The 15,337-nt window shown below is 29.4% G+C and overlaps 1 protein-coding gene and 1 long non-coding RNA gene across 2 annotated transcripts in view; both read right to left on the bottom strand.

Moving 5' to 3' along the window:
• Positions 1–242: 242 nt before the first annotated feature.
• Positions 243–9,704, bottom strand: LOC111613318. The gene is made up of 3 exons (XR_002754750.1): positions 9,470–9,704; positions 788–1,006; positions 243–582 (listed from the first exon to the last, which is right to left on the bottom strand). It is a non-coding gene; the product is annotated as an uncharacterized LOC111613318 (long non-coding RNA).
• A 3,693-nt stretch (positions 9,705–13,397) lies between these two features.
• LOC111613315 (zinc finger MYM-type protein 6-like) overlaps positions 13,398–15,337 on the bottom strand; it is an 8,506-nt gene continuing 6,566 nt past the window's right edge. Inside the window, exon 2 of the mRNA XM_023354665.1 lies at positions 13,398–13,730. Coding sequence (XP_023210433.1) covers positions 13,398–13,730 — 333 coding nt within the window. The remainder of the gene's footprint in view (positions 13,731–15,337) is intronic.

Below are 15,337 nucleotides of genomic sequence, written 5' to 3'. Positions count from 1 at the left end.
GCAATTTATAATTACATTATAATTATTTAACAGTCAAAAATGTTATATTAGTTATAAATTATAATTGTAAATACTGTCAAATTGTAAATTCTCTAAGACATCTAATTTGTAATTGTAAAAAATTTCAAAGCATAAAGAAAAAAATATGTTTTAGATTTTTTAGAATGTGTTGAAGGAGGAAGAGATATTTTTGATGTTATTAAACAATAATCTTTTTATTTCATTCATAGAATGTTTAAATTTATTGGTGTTATTGCATAAAGTAATAACATCTTGGATGGTTTGGAGGAATAAAATTAAATTTATTTTGCTTCTTATAATTTGTAAGTATATTTTTGTACATACAAATTCTGTAAGTGCCCCAATAACAGGAGTCTATTATGTATAAAATGATACTGATATTAAAAACAAGATAAAACTGCAATTATAGAATAGAGAGCAAAGTATTTAAATACTATATAAGTACAGCAATTATTAAAAAATGATCAAAATTACAATAATTTGAAATAATCACCTCAATTTTCTTACAAGTTTTCTCTGACTAAAATGCCATGATTGTGTAAGAGATGACTGCAAAAATACCTGAAATTTTAAACTAATTTTAAAATATTTTCTTTGATATTTAATAATGTAATTGTTAGAGATAATACATATTAATAATTTTATGTTTATTTGCATAATAATATTTACTCAACTCAAAAAATTAGCATTTTAATAAGTAGTGTATGGTGCAAATAAGATAATTTAGTCAATTCTAATTACAGTGTAATAAAATAAATAAGAATACCCGTTCCATAAGAGTCTGAAGTTGTTCATTTTCAGGAGTTCTCATCAAACGAAGCATGTACAAGAAAGATAAGAAATGTAACAAATCCGGAATAATATAAACACTAATGATATTGCCTGAGCACACTTGATTGATGTTTTCTTTAACTATTTCTGATTTGTTAATATCAAATTTGTAATTTCTTCTTGAAAAAATTGAAAATTGGTATGCTGTTTCATTCTGGAAAAATACAATAAATACTTTTTAATATCATTTAAGATTGTAAAAAAATTTGATAAATCTAGATCTAGAGCCAGAAGATAACAGAAGGAACAGTTGTCTTCTCTGGGATTCTTTGTTATCTGTTGATAAACCTTTTCTTGTTTAGTTCTTACAAAGTGAAGTATTATGCTAGTTCAAGTAATTATTTATTAAAAATAATTAGCAAGTTTCTTATAGTTATTTCTTATTGGTAAACATCACTACTGTGCATTTCTCATGATGGAAAGAAAAGATGAAATAATATTTGGCATTATAATTGGAAAATTCTTTATTGATCTAATCACAAATTTAGTTTTTGTTGCCAAAGATATATATACAAAATCTAGAATTATTTATATAGAAAAATTAATAATAGTTTTTTAACAACATAATACAGTCATACTTTTATTATTACAGAAGAGACAGATCTTGACAGTTGATAAACTACTATTTAGTTATTGTTACAAAAATGTTATGAATATATATAAATTACTTGAATAATTTTTAAAATTATAAAGTTTCTTGATATTGTAATGTACAACAACTATAAGTGTGACTATGAGGATACTGTTTAGAGTGAGGGACCATTAAAAGTTATGGAGGAAAAAATTATTGTATTTGCATTTCTTGATGAAAAGAAACATAAAATCTAAAATGAGCAAAAAAGCCCATTAATCTGAAATAATTAGATTAACAGATAATGTCTCCATTATTAATGTAAATCACAAACTATAACAGGAAAAAGAAACTCACTGTATGATGAAAACACAATGAGACTTGTTGCAATACTATCTAATGAAAGAAGAGATTTCAAATAGCCATGCAGTCATGTATGTCTAATCATAATCATAAACAATAAAATAGTTTTCCACAAATATATTAATTTCATTAACTCTTTTCTATGATTTAATTTTTAAGTTTCTTTAACAAAAAAAAAAAATAAAATGATTGGATACACATATGACCTTATATGAACTCAATTTTATCCATTATAACCTGATCTGCAATGAAGTTTTTATGTATGAGTAAAGATGAGAATGATACTCTAATCCTTACCATTCATGATAAATTATGATAAATGCTATTTCTTGAACTAATTTTTAATGATGAGAAAACATCATACATTCTGTTTGAGGAATGCAGTCATGTAAGTATAAGAATAAAAAAGTTGAATTACAAATTTGAAATTACTTAAATACACTATTAAATGTAAACAATTAATTAATAGTATAATTAATATTTCACTTTCAGCAAATGCTAATTTTAAAGATAAAATATGGAAAAAAATCATACGATTAATAGAAATAATATATTTGCCAGTAATAAATTTTTCATAAATACAGAAATTATTATTTATTAATTATCAAACTTAAAGAATCTCAAAATTTAATACAGTATTTTATATATATAGTAGAACCCCAATTATCTGAAGTAAGGTTAACCAATGCTACCTTGGATAACTGAAAATTCAGATAAAATGGACAACCACAGTCATTTTGGATTAAAAATTACAATTATAAAAGATTTATATGGTAGGACTTTTAAACCTGTTTTTAAATCTTAATGAATTTAAACTTCCAGTGTTTAGCGACAGAACTGCTTGGCCACTGGTGGGCAATCTCATTTCTAGTGACAACAAATTTTAAATAATTTTTTCAATATAGTTTTACATTTCCTTACTATAATAAATAAATAAATAAATATATTAATCATATAAAAGAAAAACAATTTTTACATCACTTAATGTATAACTAATACATAAAATAGTTTTTATTGTAGTTATATTTGAATATGAATGATTTGTCTCTCATTGAAATTAAATGATAAAAGGTATCAGAAACAAATAATTTCATAATACATACCATCATTTTGAACTTTCTTTTATGAATTGCAATGTAAGAAAAGTAGTATATTCACTTACAGGTTTTATTTGGATAACACAGATTCTCAGTTAATCAAGGCTTCAATTATTGGGGTTATATCATATTTGAATTTTGTTTATTTTTATTAAAATAAATTAAAATTTTTAAAAATTACAATAATAATAAAAAAATGATTATTGGGAAATTAGAGGTGCTTATCCTAGTTAAAATTAAAGTCTGATATGCTAATGAAATGCCAATTAAAAACTGAGTGCGTCAGAACAATATAGACAGTGGTGATATTCGAAATATATAACAAAGGGTTCACTAACAGAAAATTTTTCCTTAACAATTTTTTTCGCTCAAATGGTGCATTAGCAACATTAGCGCAAAAACTGACCTTAAGATACCCATATAAATAAAAAAGATGCGTTCGCAAAATTAAGTCAGTTAAAGTTTAACATTGTTTATGCCAGAACTATATATATATATATATATATTGATAAATAATAAAAAAAAGTGTTCAAAATGGTTTATTTTGTACATATTTTAATATTTTTCACTCGAAGTATTTTATAAACATAAAAATTGGCTTATTTTTAATCAGAAAAAGTCAGGTTTAACTGCTTTCCCTATGACTTTTCCTCAAAAAAAACTTTTCTAAATCATTTATTTTATCATTAGGTATTATTATAATAATAGACAGATGTCATCGTCTATGGAAATTCAATATCTTTTTTATTTCGCTGGCAATAGCACGACACGTGTTCCGCAGCCATCTTGTATTTTCTCGCGCGCGTGGGACCTCTCGTACGACTTTTATTATGGGACCTCTCGTAGGACTGGACTAGTTTCGAGAACTCTCTTGAGTCGATCGAGATTGAAACGGTCAATGGAGGTTGCACCTAGGCGAACGGGGTATAAGGCTCTAGTTTAGTAATGTTACAGAGTATAATACATATATTTTAATATATTTTTTAAAAGAAACAAAACCACTGAAAAATATTACGTGTGTTTAACAACGGGTTCGGAAAACTTTGAAAATGTTAACAACGGGTTCGGCCGAACCTGTGCGAACCCGCTGAATATCACCACTGAATATAGATAATATTCGCTTGTCTGCATATGTTTATAAAATATGAAGTATCTTAAGAGGACTCATTAAACAATAAAATTTAAACCTTTGATTTGCAAATTTTTCTGAACTTAAACTAAAACAATTTGCTAGAGTTATAAAAAAAATTTATAGTGTATAATTACTGATTTGATTCAATTATTATTTCTAAGAGTAGTAATTCATCCCAAATTTAATAATGTTTTATGCTTTTCTAATCTAGAACGATTCTATGCAAAAGGATTCAACAAACTGATATTTGAATGATCTTCAAATCTAATTGAAGTTGAATATGTCTAAAAATATTTCGCTCTCATCTGCTTTAAAATATTCATTTCATTTAGAAATTAATTTAGTGTATCTTGTTGTACCTTGCTACATCATACTGCATTACGTTCTGTGCACCTGCAGATAAAATATTTGAAAAATAAACTAGAAACTTTGACAATCAAATCTTGCCCAACAGGAAATGGGAATAAGGACTTTTAACATGAGAAAATCAATCAAAATTTAGAATCAAAACCTAATACTTAACTTGATAATTCAAAATCAAACTAACTATTTTACATTATAACTGACATATTTGTGGGTAAAATTAAAAACTTTAATTCATTGATAATTGAAATTTTTAAATGCATTATCATCATCTGAACAATTAGTTTGTCATAGTATATAGTATCTCTAGAAACTTTGTATTCACATTCTAAAGATAATGTCTCAAATTATTTAAATAAATAAAATTAAAAAAAGATATGAGTAACACACATATAGTGGGTGATCAGTTAATGAACATAATCCATTCCAAGACTTTGTTCACTGTCCGAATTGTTCGTTAACCGATTTACTTTAGGTTTTTATGGAAATTTGATTAATTTGTTCTGGAAACCCCAAAAAATAAAAAATATATACTTTCTTATTACATTTATTTATATGTAATAATAAAAATACATACATACACATTCTTGCATTTTTATTAGTCATGTTTTTTCCGTTTGTGGGGATTAAAGAATCTGTCTAATGTCGATTGCTTTTCTCTCTTCTTTAGGATTTTTCAGAAGTAATTAATAGCATTGTAATTGTAGAGATCCCTAAGCCTATTAACCTCAACCTGGTTTGGATGCCATTCTAAGACCGTTGTTCTGACATCTTCCCACTTCTTCAAAAGATGTTTAACAGCAGATATCGGCATTAATCCTCTTTTTCAGAAGAAAACATCTCGCTGAGTTTCTTGGTGTTATTCATTCAAGAGTTCTTGGCATTCTGTCATCAGATCCGTTTCAGGTTCTATTATGAGTTCTTCAATGTTCTTTATTTCTCAGATGTGATTTTTGTTACTTCTTTACCTGCTTGAGTCTTCTTGATTATACTGTATCTTTCCTAGATAAGCTTGAACTGTGGCCTACTGTAGACCTGTACAAGCCATACTGTCTAGCAACATCAGACATCTGCCCACTCTCTACCTTTGCTATTATACTTTCACCTTTCGAAAATAAAAACTGACGCAAAATTTAACAAGTGCCCTCCTGACAGTCTCGCAAATACTATAAAGGAATTATTTCTGTCAGAAAAATAAAAGGCTGGAATTACAAGGGAGAGTTTCAAAGTTTGGAGGAATACTATCCAATCAGTATATGCCGGGTTGAGTGTCGATGTCGATGTCTCCCACGCTCCGAAAATTTCCAAATTGTTGCCTGAAGACGAGGGAAGACCAATCGGTATTCATTATTTTATGTCGCTTTTCCTTCTGTTTGTTCTGTGAGGTGTTTGTTGTCTGAATATAAAAATCTTTCGTGAAAGTGTTCATTATCCAATCACCCACTGTATTATATAATCACATCGCTTACAGGATGATTTTATGTCAGCTTCTGTAAATGAATGAATATAAACTATTACATAATGTATCAAGAATCATGGCAGTGTTTCCCTGTCAAGAAAAAAGTCACTTACTGACTGTATATACAGAAATCAGAATTGCTGATTTTCAGGGGTCGTTTTCTCAGCCCCCAAATATGTGAAGTAATTCTGAATATCTTGTTCAAAAGATAATTGTTTTCTTAAGTAGTGTGCAAAATTTCAAGATTTCCTATAAAGTGGTTGCCAAAATAAAAGTAATTGAAAAGTGTAAAAATCGCAAAAAAAAAAAAAAAAACTATTTTCTTTGTTTTCTTTATTCAGTACTGGTTATGCTCATAGAGAAAAAACTACTGGGTCCAGAAATCTCAAATTTTAAACTTAGGTCTTTCTCATTATCAGTGAGGTGAAACTTCTGGGATGATAGGTCAAAGTTCACAGGGGTTTCCATAGAGATATTTTAGTTTTATGGCTTAATTTTATGCTTGAAAGGATAAATTGCATTGAAACAAATTAATTTTATTCAAAATTTTATTCAGAATAACAAAAGCTCAAATTTATGCAAATTAATACTTTTTATAATGATTTTTCTAAATGGCATATTAAAATCATTCAGTTGGCAGCATGTTGGTCAGCACCAACTGAATATTGAATATACTGTACAGGTGGCAGTGTGTTTGGTCAACACTTGATAACTGAATTGTATGTCATCATCTTATGTCTTTATGTAATACATTTATTAACCAAAAAACAATTGATATCCAAACAGAAATATCTGAGATGTAAAAAAACTTGTGACAATTTAGACAACAGTCAAAATTTTTCTTAAAAGTTTTTCTTTGGTAAAAAAAAAAAAAAAAACTTGGCACTTTGAAGCAGTACCAAAAAAGACTTTTATCTGTATTATTGTTGTCTACAAATTGCTTCCAAGCATAAACCTTATCTTTATGAAAGAAAATTTTTCTGACTTCTAAGAAAAATTTTGACTGTCATCTAAATTGTCGCAAGTTTTTATTTGATGCAAATTTTTAAATCTTAGATGTTTTTGTTTAAATTTGTAATTACAATAGTCAATAAAAAAACTGCACATTTTTTAAAAGCTTTTATATTGTTATTTTAGATATTATAAAACAAATAAATCTATATTTATGTGAGATCAGCCGGGGGTACAACTCCTCTAAGGATCGTTCGTACCACTTAATCGGCACCTAGTTGGTAAAACTAGTTCTCCAAGGTTTCGAATCGTAAGATCCGATCCTAATCTATTTCATAGGAGAGCGTATTTAAAAATGATCCGAACTGCGAAGTTCAGACGTTCGTCAGGATTTCCTTGACACCAGTTTGTCGGTTATTTTACACGCGGACAAACACGCGTATGCGATCTGATTCGAACACCAAATTAAGAGACATTTTTAGTATAATTAACAAAAGTAAATTTAATAAATCTCAAACAAACTAATACAAATAACCAAATACAACGATAATACGACAAGCTATAGGCTACGGCTTATATTTAAGCTAATGCGCGTTCGAGAGAGAGCTCACAAGATTATTATGAACATACGACCTGTTTAGATGTCGTCTTCGTTTCTGTAGATATAGGACACCTTGTAGATAGGGTTCATCTTTCTTTCGTATGGGAGATTAATTCGTGCACAAAAATATAAAATTATCACTTCTTCTAAGTGTAGACTCGGAACTTAGTCTATCGGACTCCGTTATGGGCGTTGGCCATCGGGAGGGAACGTATGTGGAGTTTGTATGCTTCGGATCTGTCGAAGAACTCGTCGCTGAACTCCCCGGAACGTATGTGGAGTCTGGACACTTTCAAATCGGTCGGAGAACTCCCCGAATTCTGACTAATCTCCCCTTTTATTTCAAGATTTCGTCCAATCATCGTTCAGTAACTCTTTCGTGAGAACGGACGAAAGGGGGATGAATGAGGGGTAACCATTTCCCATCTGAGCGAGATTTTTAACCAGATACGGGAAAAACAGCGGATGTTCTCTTCGGGGGGGAAAGGAAGTGACATCTGTCATCTATTTTTCCCACTCTAAAACACTAGTTTTTTTCACACAAAATGAAGTAATATTTTGTCGATAATTTAAACATATTAATAAAATTATTAACTTAGACCCAGGGCCTTTCGGATCTCACATTTATCATCTCTAAGCCTTTAGATTTCCAGTACAGTTCAAATAAAATAGATGAACGAACATTTTCAATTCTTCCTCCAGAATCTGCTTCAGGTTCACAATTGTTCCAAATGTGGAATGTCAAGAATTTCGAACATTTCTGAATGAAAATTGTTCGAACCAGTAATGAATGAAGAATGCTAAAGACACATCTGATAGTTTGAGGACACCAGAAGTGTATAGTGTCCTGATTGGGGACCATAGGCTCCAGAAAAATTTAGAATACATTGGTTTGACCAAGAGGTCCATACAAAAAAAAATTAAGGAATACAAATATGACATCACCAAAAAAAGATACACCACCACTTGGCAACATACACCACTAACCCTGATGTAATGGCTTACTTGGACAACACCAGCATCATAAAGAAATCCTTCCAGATAGACCACATCAGGGCCTTAGAAACACTAAATTTACAAGGCAAGCAAATCAGGGATTTGTGTAAAATAAAAGGGAAGTAATGTGATATCGTACACATGGAGATATGCCTGTGAAGACATACTCATCAATAATTATATTTTATTCCCTCATGGGTTTCCCACAGCATTAAAACACACACTTTTGGGGTACATTCATTCAAATCTTTATTATCAATTCATTACTGGTTAAAACAATTTTTATTCAAAAACATTCAAAATTCTTGACATTCCACATTTGGAATGATTGTGAACCTGAAGCAGATTCTGGAGGAAAAATCGAAAATGTTTGTTCATCTATTTTATTTGAACTGTACCAGAAATCTAAAGGCTTAGAGGTGATACTTATTTGTACTGTTATTTTCTCTAGAAAGCGGTACAAATAAATCTGATACTTTTTATTTTTTTACAATAAAACATCCAATGACAAATAAAATCATTTAATTTTTATTATATGCAAATTAAATTTTACTCCTACAAAAATTTTTGGTAGGAATAAAATACATTTTCTGGTCAAATGAGTATTCCTAACAGTACTTTTAAAAAAATATTCTATATTGCCTGAAGAAGATGTCAATGCAATGTTGAAAGCACTTTTTAATATTCTTGTTATTGTTAAAGTGCTATTTTTACTATTTTTAAAGAATTTTATCCCAAAAGACAGCATTGTTTATTTTGTATATAATTATTGGCATGAAGAATATATTTTTATTTTTGAATTGATTACTTATAAGATAAAATTCTGTGAAATGAAATGATTTAGAGCTTATCTTTGTAAATTTTTAAGAAATAATACATTAGTGTTTACAATAATATTTAAAAGAAAAGTTTTAGCCAATGACAAATTTCATGCTAGTTAAAACATAGATGATCTATTAAAATAGCATTCAATATAAACACACTATTTGATAAAATTGCTTTTGCCTTATTGTATTTTAAATTATCATTAATATAAATTAGTTTATAAAAAGACAAGGTATTCTATAATGAAAAGTAAACTTACAGTATATGGTGAAAAACCATCTTTTCTAAAACAAGCTGCATACTGCAAAACATAACCAAGCAATACAAATGTTATGACTAAGATCAAATAACCAATGTTTATAATTTTTACACAATAACCAGGATCTTCATTCTGAGTAACATTTAATATCCGTCGCCAACCAAGCTACAAGAAAAACAAATAAAATATTTTGATACAACTTTTACTCTGTCAATCTATTATTAAGTAGTAGTAAATAACTATATGAGCCTGCTAACCTTATTGTTATAATTATCAGACTTATCACATGCCTTTCTGATTTTTCAATTAATGCTTAAAGAAATTGAAAAGGTGATAAATCTGATAATTATAACAATAAGGTTAGCAGGTTCATATGGTTATTTACTACTATCAAATAAAATATTGATATGTAAAAAAACTTGTAAATCAAGTAATGAAAATTTTAATTAAACAAAATATATCTTGATTAATAAGTAAATTTTAGATCTATTTATTACTACTTTATAATTACATTAATAATAAGAATACAGATGATGCACAATTTATAAAATAGACATATTAGCCTTACAATAATTGAAAATATGTATAAATTGAAAGTTATATTTTTCATTATTTATCTATTTTATCATAATCAATATTGTTGAATAGTTAAATAAAATAAGGTATAAAACACAATAAAGATACATTTATTCATATATTTGTACATTCTCTAGTAGAAATACAAATGGATATCATTTGACAGATTTAAATGATGTAAAAAAGTATGAATGACTGAGATGATATGAATATACAGTAAGACCCCGCTTAACATGGGGGATGCGTTCCTAAACAATAAAGCATTAAACGAGGTCATTTTAACATAGAGTAAATAGGGGTAGGGGAACACGTGGATGTGAGGGACTGGACCTGACAAATTTTGATAGAAATTTAATTTTTCGTCTTTCAAAAAAAATTTTTCCATTTTATTACTGGAGAATGATTACATCTCTCTCTCCAGAGTCATTTCCTTTCTCAGGGAACTCATTGAATGTGTCACTGGGAACTAATATCAAAAATTCCTGATTGGTGAAAAAAGATTACATGATTTGGAGGTATAAAAAAAGAGTGATTCAGGGACAAAGAGAGAGTCCGAGAGTTCGCCAATTGCCCTCCTTGAAAAAGGATATTCGAGTGTGCTTCCCAATCGCTGATCCTGCCTGCCTCTGTTGTTCACCCGACTGTTGCTCCCTTTTTTGGACAATCAAGGTTCACCTTCCAGGAACCCTATTCCGATTTCTCCATCTAGAAGCTTGACTTTTTCCTATGAACTTGAACTTTTCTACCCAGATTTACCTGATCCACTACATCTGTTGACCATTCAAGAATCGACAGAACAAGGTATTTATCGCCATGTGAAAACTAAATGTAAACTCTCTCTCTTGGTCAGGAATCTGTTAACCTCAAATGACACTGTATAGTTATAGATACTTTAACTCACTACTAAAAGCAAAAGAGAATTCTCAGTAACTTTGTGTATTTATGTAAAGATGTATTTTTTCATTTTTTCATTTCATTTTTCATTCTAATTTCGTAGTAGTGTGCACTTTTTCCGATCCACTGTCTCTCAATCCTCTTCCATCCTGAATCCAATTGCCTGCGCACGTGACTGCTCACACTAATTCTGAATTTGTGGCCAATAAGGTTTCTGTGTCTATCCTAGAAGACATAGTGGTGTCAGTCCTGACGAGTTACTAAAGAGGTGCCGACCCCCTAGTCACATGACCAAAAATAAACAAATTTTACTTTAATTTTCAGTTATTTTTATATTAATTTGTATAATAATATATGTTAAATAACACATAAACATATGCACACAGAAATGTAAAGTTCATTTTTTGTGATGAAGGTCCTGGCTTTTCTGAAATTCTTGATTTTTTTGTGATGAACTCATCTAGTGTCATTTATCACTTTCTTTTTCTTTCATTAAGCAAAAGTTGGTAGCAGGAGATTGCATCCAAAATGCTTCATCTTGCTTTTGCACTCCTTCAAAATCTGCATCATTTGCTATAATTTGATCAATGATTTTGGTTATCTTACCAAACTTTTACTAAGGAAATTTGTAGAGAAATTTTTTGGTTTCTTTGTTTTCAGAATCACTATTTTCCAGTTCTACGTGAATTCCTTGTTCTGCCAGTTCTTAAAGGTCATTGTTGGTAAGGCTCTCACCAGAAACCTGCAGTAACTCCTCAATATCCTGCTCATCTACATCTGCTATTCCTGCTGTATTGATTAGGCTGACAATTTGGTCAACCTAACAGTCTTCAGTGTATGGTTTTCCATTAGAAAAAGCTTTTAATTTTAACCTTAAAATAATCTTGACTTTTGACCTAATCCTTAAGGTCAAGGGTATATCTGATTGTGAAATTTCCCACTCTTTCCATTGCCAGGGTCAAAAATATCTATTCCCATTGAAAAAAACACTTGTTCAATTTGACAGGAAAAAGCAATGTCACAGACAACTCCAATTGAAGTATTAACAGGAAAGAGAATCTGCATTGATCATTTGCGTGTATTTGGCTCCAGATGTTTCATACATGTTCCTGAAGCTAGAAGACAAAAATTAGATCTAAAGAGCAAGGAAGGAATCTTTGTAGTGTATGATCAAAATATAAAAGGATACAGTTTTGGTTGGAGGAAAGGTTGGAAACTTCGGAGATGTTGTCTTTGATTTGACAGGGTACAGTCTTCCAACTTTTAAACCTTTAGCCACAATTTGTCTATTTGTTTTTAGAAGACATTTTTCATTATCAGACTCATAAATGAGTCCTTTCTCAACTAACGTTGTGATAGAGAGTAAATTTATTCCCCATTTGGGTATGTGAAGAACTTTTGTTAGCTCTACACTTTTATATGCACATCTGCTAAGAGAAAATTTCACAGCTATGGAACTTCTCCAATAGTCAGCATCTCAGAATCATTTTCCACTTTTATCACTACAAGAGAGGTGTATTGTTTGTATTCTTTGAACCATTCTTTCCTGCTTGTTATATGATCAGTACAGGGTTCCTACTCAAATTTTTGTTTTGAATTCCCTGACTTTCCCTGACCAACTTTGTCCAAATTCCCTGACCCTCACATTTTTTAGTGTGGAATATCGACATAATAAAACAGCATTTACTGTTAACATTGAGTACATTTAGCCCTCTTTTTGCACAGTTGATATGCTTCAAAGACTGCCACATTAAAAAAATACAGTACATACATCCTGTAGAAAAATGTTTGATAGAATCCACAACTTCAATGTAATGAAAAAATAAGCAATTTACAAACAAAACACAAGCTTTTTATTTTATCATCATTTATCATTATTATTTGTATGTAAATCTAGTAAATACAAGGTAACATAAAATCAACAAAAATTATTCTTTGATAAACAAATAGTACTGTACTGTGCTTAAAATGAACTCTTGACTTAGAAACACATAATTTTAAAATCAATCTTTCAACAAAAAGAGTAACTTTTTTTTAACCTTTTTACATTACCATCTGTTGCATATCTTAAAAACAGTTATTGCAAATATAATGTTTAAACATGCATTATTATATGGATAGGATAGATAGGGTGTGACCCATATCCTATTTCTGAGATCAAAGAATGTTTTGATGAGAAGAAATAAAACTCATATTTAATCACTGAGCCTTCTACTGCCCCCATGAAAGCCTCCAGTGCCCGCAAAGGGGCGTTATCACCCACTTTGAGAAAGGATGATCTAGACCAGTGTTTCTCAACCCAAAACTCATCGCAGACCGGAAAATATCTGCTTTTTTTAAGTGGACCAGTGACAATATTATTTTTAATTGAAAAAAATTCTCTGTTGTAAAAAGAACTGCAAACTACATTGAGCAATAAATATTTGTTATTTTATTTACCAGTACATTAGTATACAAATCAATGTGATCGCTGCTTTTCTTTTTTGCTAGTAAGATCATCAATTCTTGGAGTTAAGGTGGTAACTGCAAGGCGTGAGGCAGAACTAACACTATAACGATTTCGTTGTTTCAATTTTATCATTACCATTGCTGAAAACGTTGATTCACATAAGTACGTTGTTGAAAAAGGTAGTAACATCCTAACTGCCTTTTTATGTAAAACTGGATATTCAGATTTAACTTTAATCCAAAACTGTGTTATGGGCATTGATTCAAACAATGTTTTAAATCCCAAGTCTGAACTTAATTTGATTAGTTTTTCATATTCAAAGTCGTACAATCTATTAGTTTGCTATCAATAAACGGATTAATAATCCACATATTTCCTATTTGAGAACAACGCATGGCAGGTTAAATATATATTTTTAAAGTTTTCGCGGACTGGTCAGATTAGAGTTGCAGACCGGCAGTTGAGAAACACGGGTCTAGACTCCTCAAGTTTCCGGGTCTCATTCCTCAAGTTTCTATAAAAAATTTCTGTTCATTCCTTTTTTCCTCTAATAATTAAATTATTTTACGTTTTTCTATTTTAGTTCCGGAATTGTCCGGAACTCACACTTGTATTCCTATGAAGTCATAGTATTACGAAAATTGGGATTCTTAAAACTTATAAAATAAAATAAATACAGAAATAAACAACAAACGAAATTACAATTATACGTTATTAAAATATAGAAGTTCAGCGCAGAGAATCGTAACTACAAATCTCTTTCTTTTGCAACATAACTATAAAAATTGTTTTGGTGTTGTTTCGCACAAAAAATAATCAAATTTATTTTAATTTTTTAGTAATGTAATTATTTTTTTTTAAATTTACAGCTTTTTAATTTTTAAATTTTAATTATAAGCAAGTTAACATTGGTTAAACTATCGGATTACCTGTTGATTTTCGAAAATATAACTACAGAATATTTATTACAAGCATGATCAATCTTGCCAGTTTTTAAGCCCTAAATTTGCCAAAATCAGTGATATTTGTTACCCAATATCATTTCAGTTAACTAATTATTAAACTATGTATCGAAGTTGCGGAAAAAAACGGAAGAGAGAGGGAAAATATGCTTGCAGTACAGTACATTCAAGGAAAATCGTAACAACAAATATAAAAAGCTTGTGCCAACAACAAGTCAGCGCCAGTATTTTACTGTAAACGTCGGGTAACTATTTATAATTTTTTATGTTTTAAACTGAAAAACGATTAAATTACAGATTTTTACTGATCTGTTTAGCTATTTTGAAGTGAACATTCTAATAAATTACGATTTCAACTTTTAAAAGTTTGCAAACAAATTTTTAATTAGTTATTTTTTATTCTAATAAACAATTTCATCTTTTTATAATCGCTGAATTACTAAAATTAAAAATTAAACACTATTACATAAAAGTAGTTTATCCTGTTATTAATTAACTCCCTTGCTACCCACTAATTTTTAATATTAATGTAATTAAACATAAAAAATATTTAAAACTGGGAAAAAAAACGAAAGAAACGCGTTAATTTTGAAGAAACAGCCTCAAACTTTATTTTCCATTGTCTCGCCTTTCTGTGAAATCTGACACCGATGAGTCATTGTGTTTACAGCTGGTGTTGAATTTCCCGAGACATTCTCATAGAAGTCTCGGGAGGAGAAGGGTTTAAAGTAAAGTGAATACTAGCTGGCCGTATATTTTTAAATATTTTTCAAAAATTACGTTTTTTTATTGCGACTTCCGACCCCCCGACTTAATTAAACGTATATATAATAAAATATATTAATTAAAAAAATTAAACTATTGGAGGTCGTTTTTGACATCAGAAACTAGCTTTAAATAACTTTATCGAAGTAAAATCCGTGCACTACTACTTTAGAACGATGAATGAAATTTGATAAAAAAAACTCCCATTAAAAAACAATTAAG

The sequence above is a fragment of the Centruroides sculpturatus genome, unplaced genomic scaffold (assembly GCF_000671375.1).
Source record: "Centruroides sculpturatus isolate CEXI.00-Female unplaced genomic scaffold, Cexi_2.0 scaffold1646, whole genome shotgun sequence".
Classification (NCBI taxonomy): domain Eukaryota; kingdom Metazoa; phylum Arthropoda; class Arachnida; order Scorpiones; family Buthidae; genus Centruroides; species Centruroides sculpturatus.
This window is presented reverse-complemented; position numbering and strand designations above follow the sequence as displayed.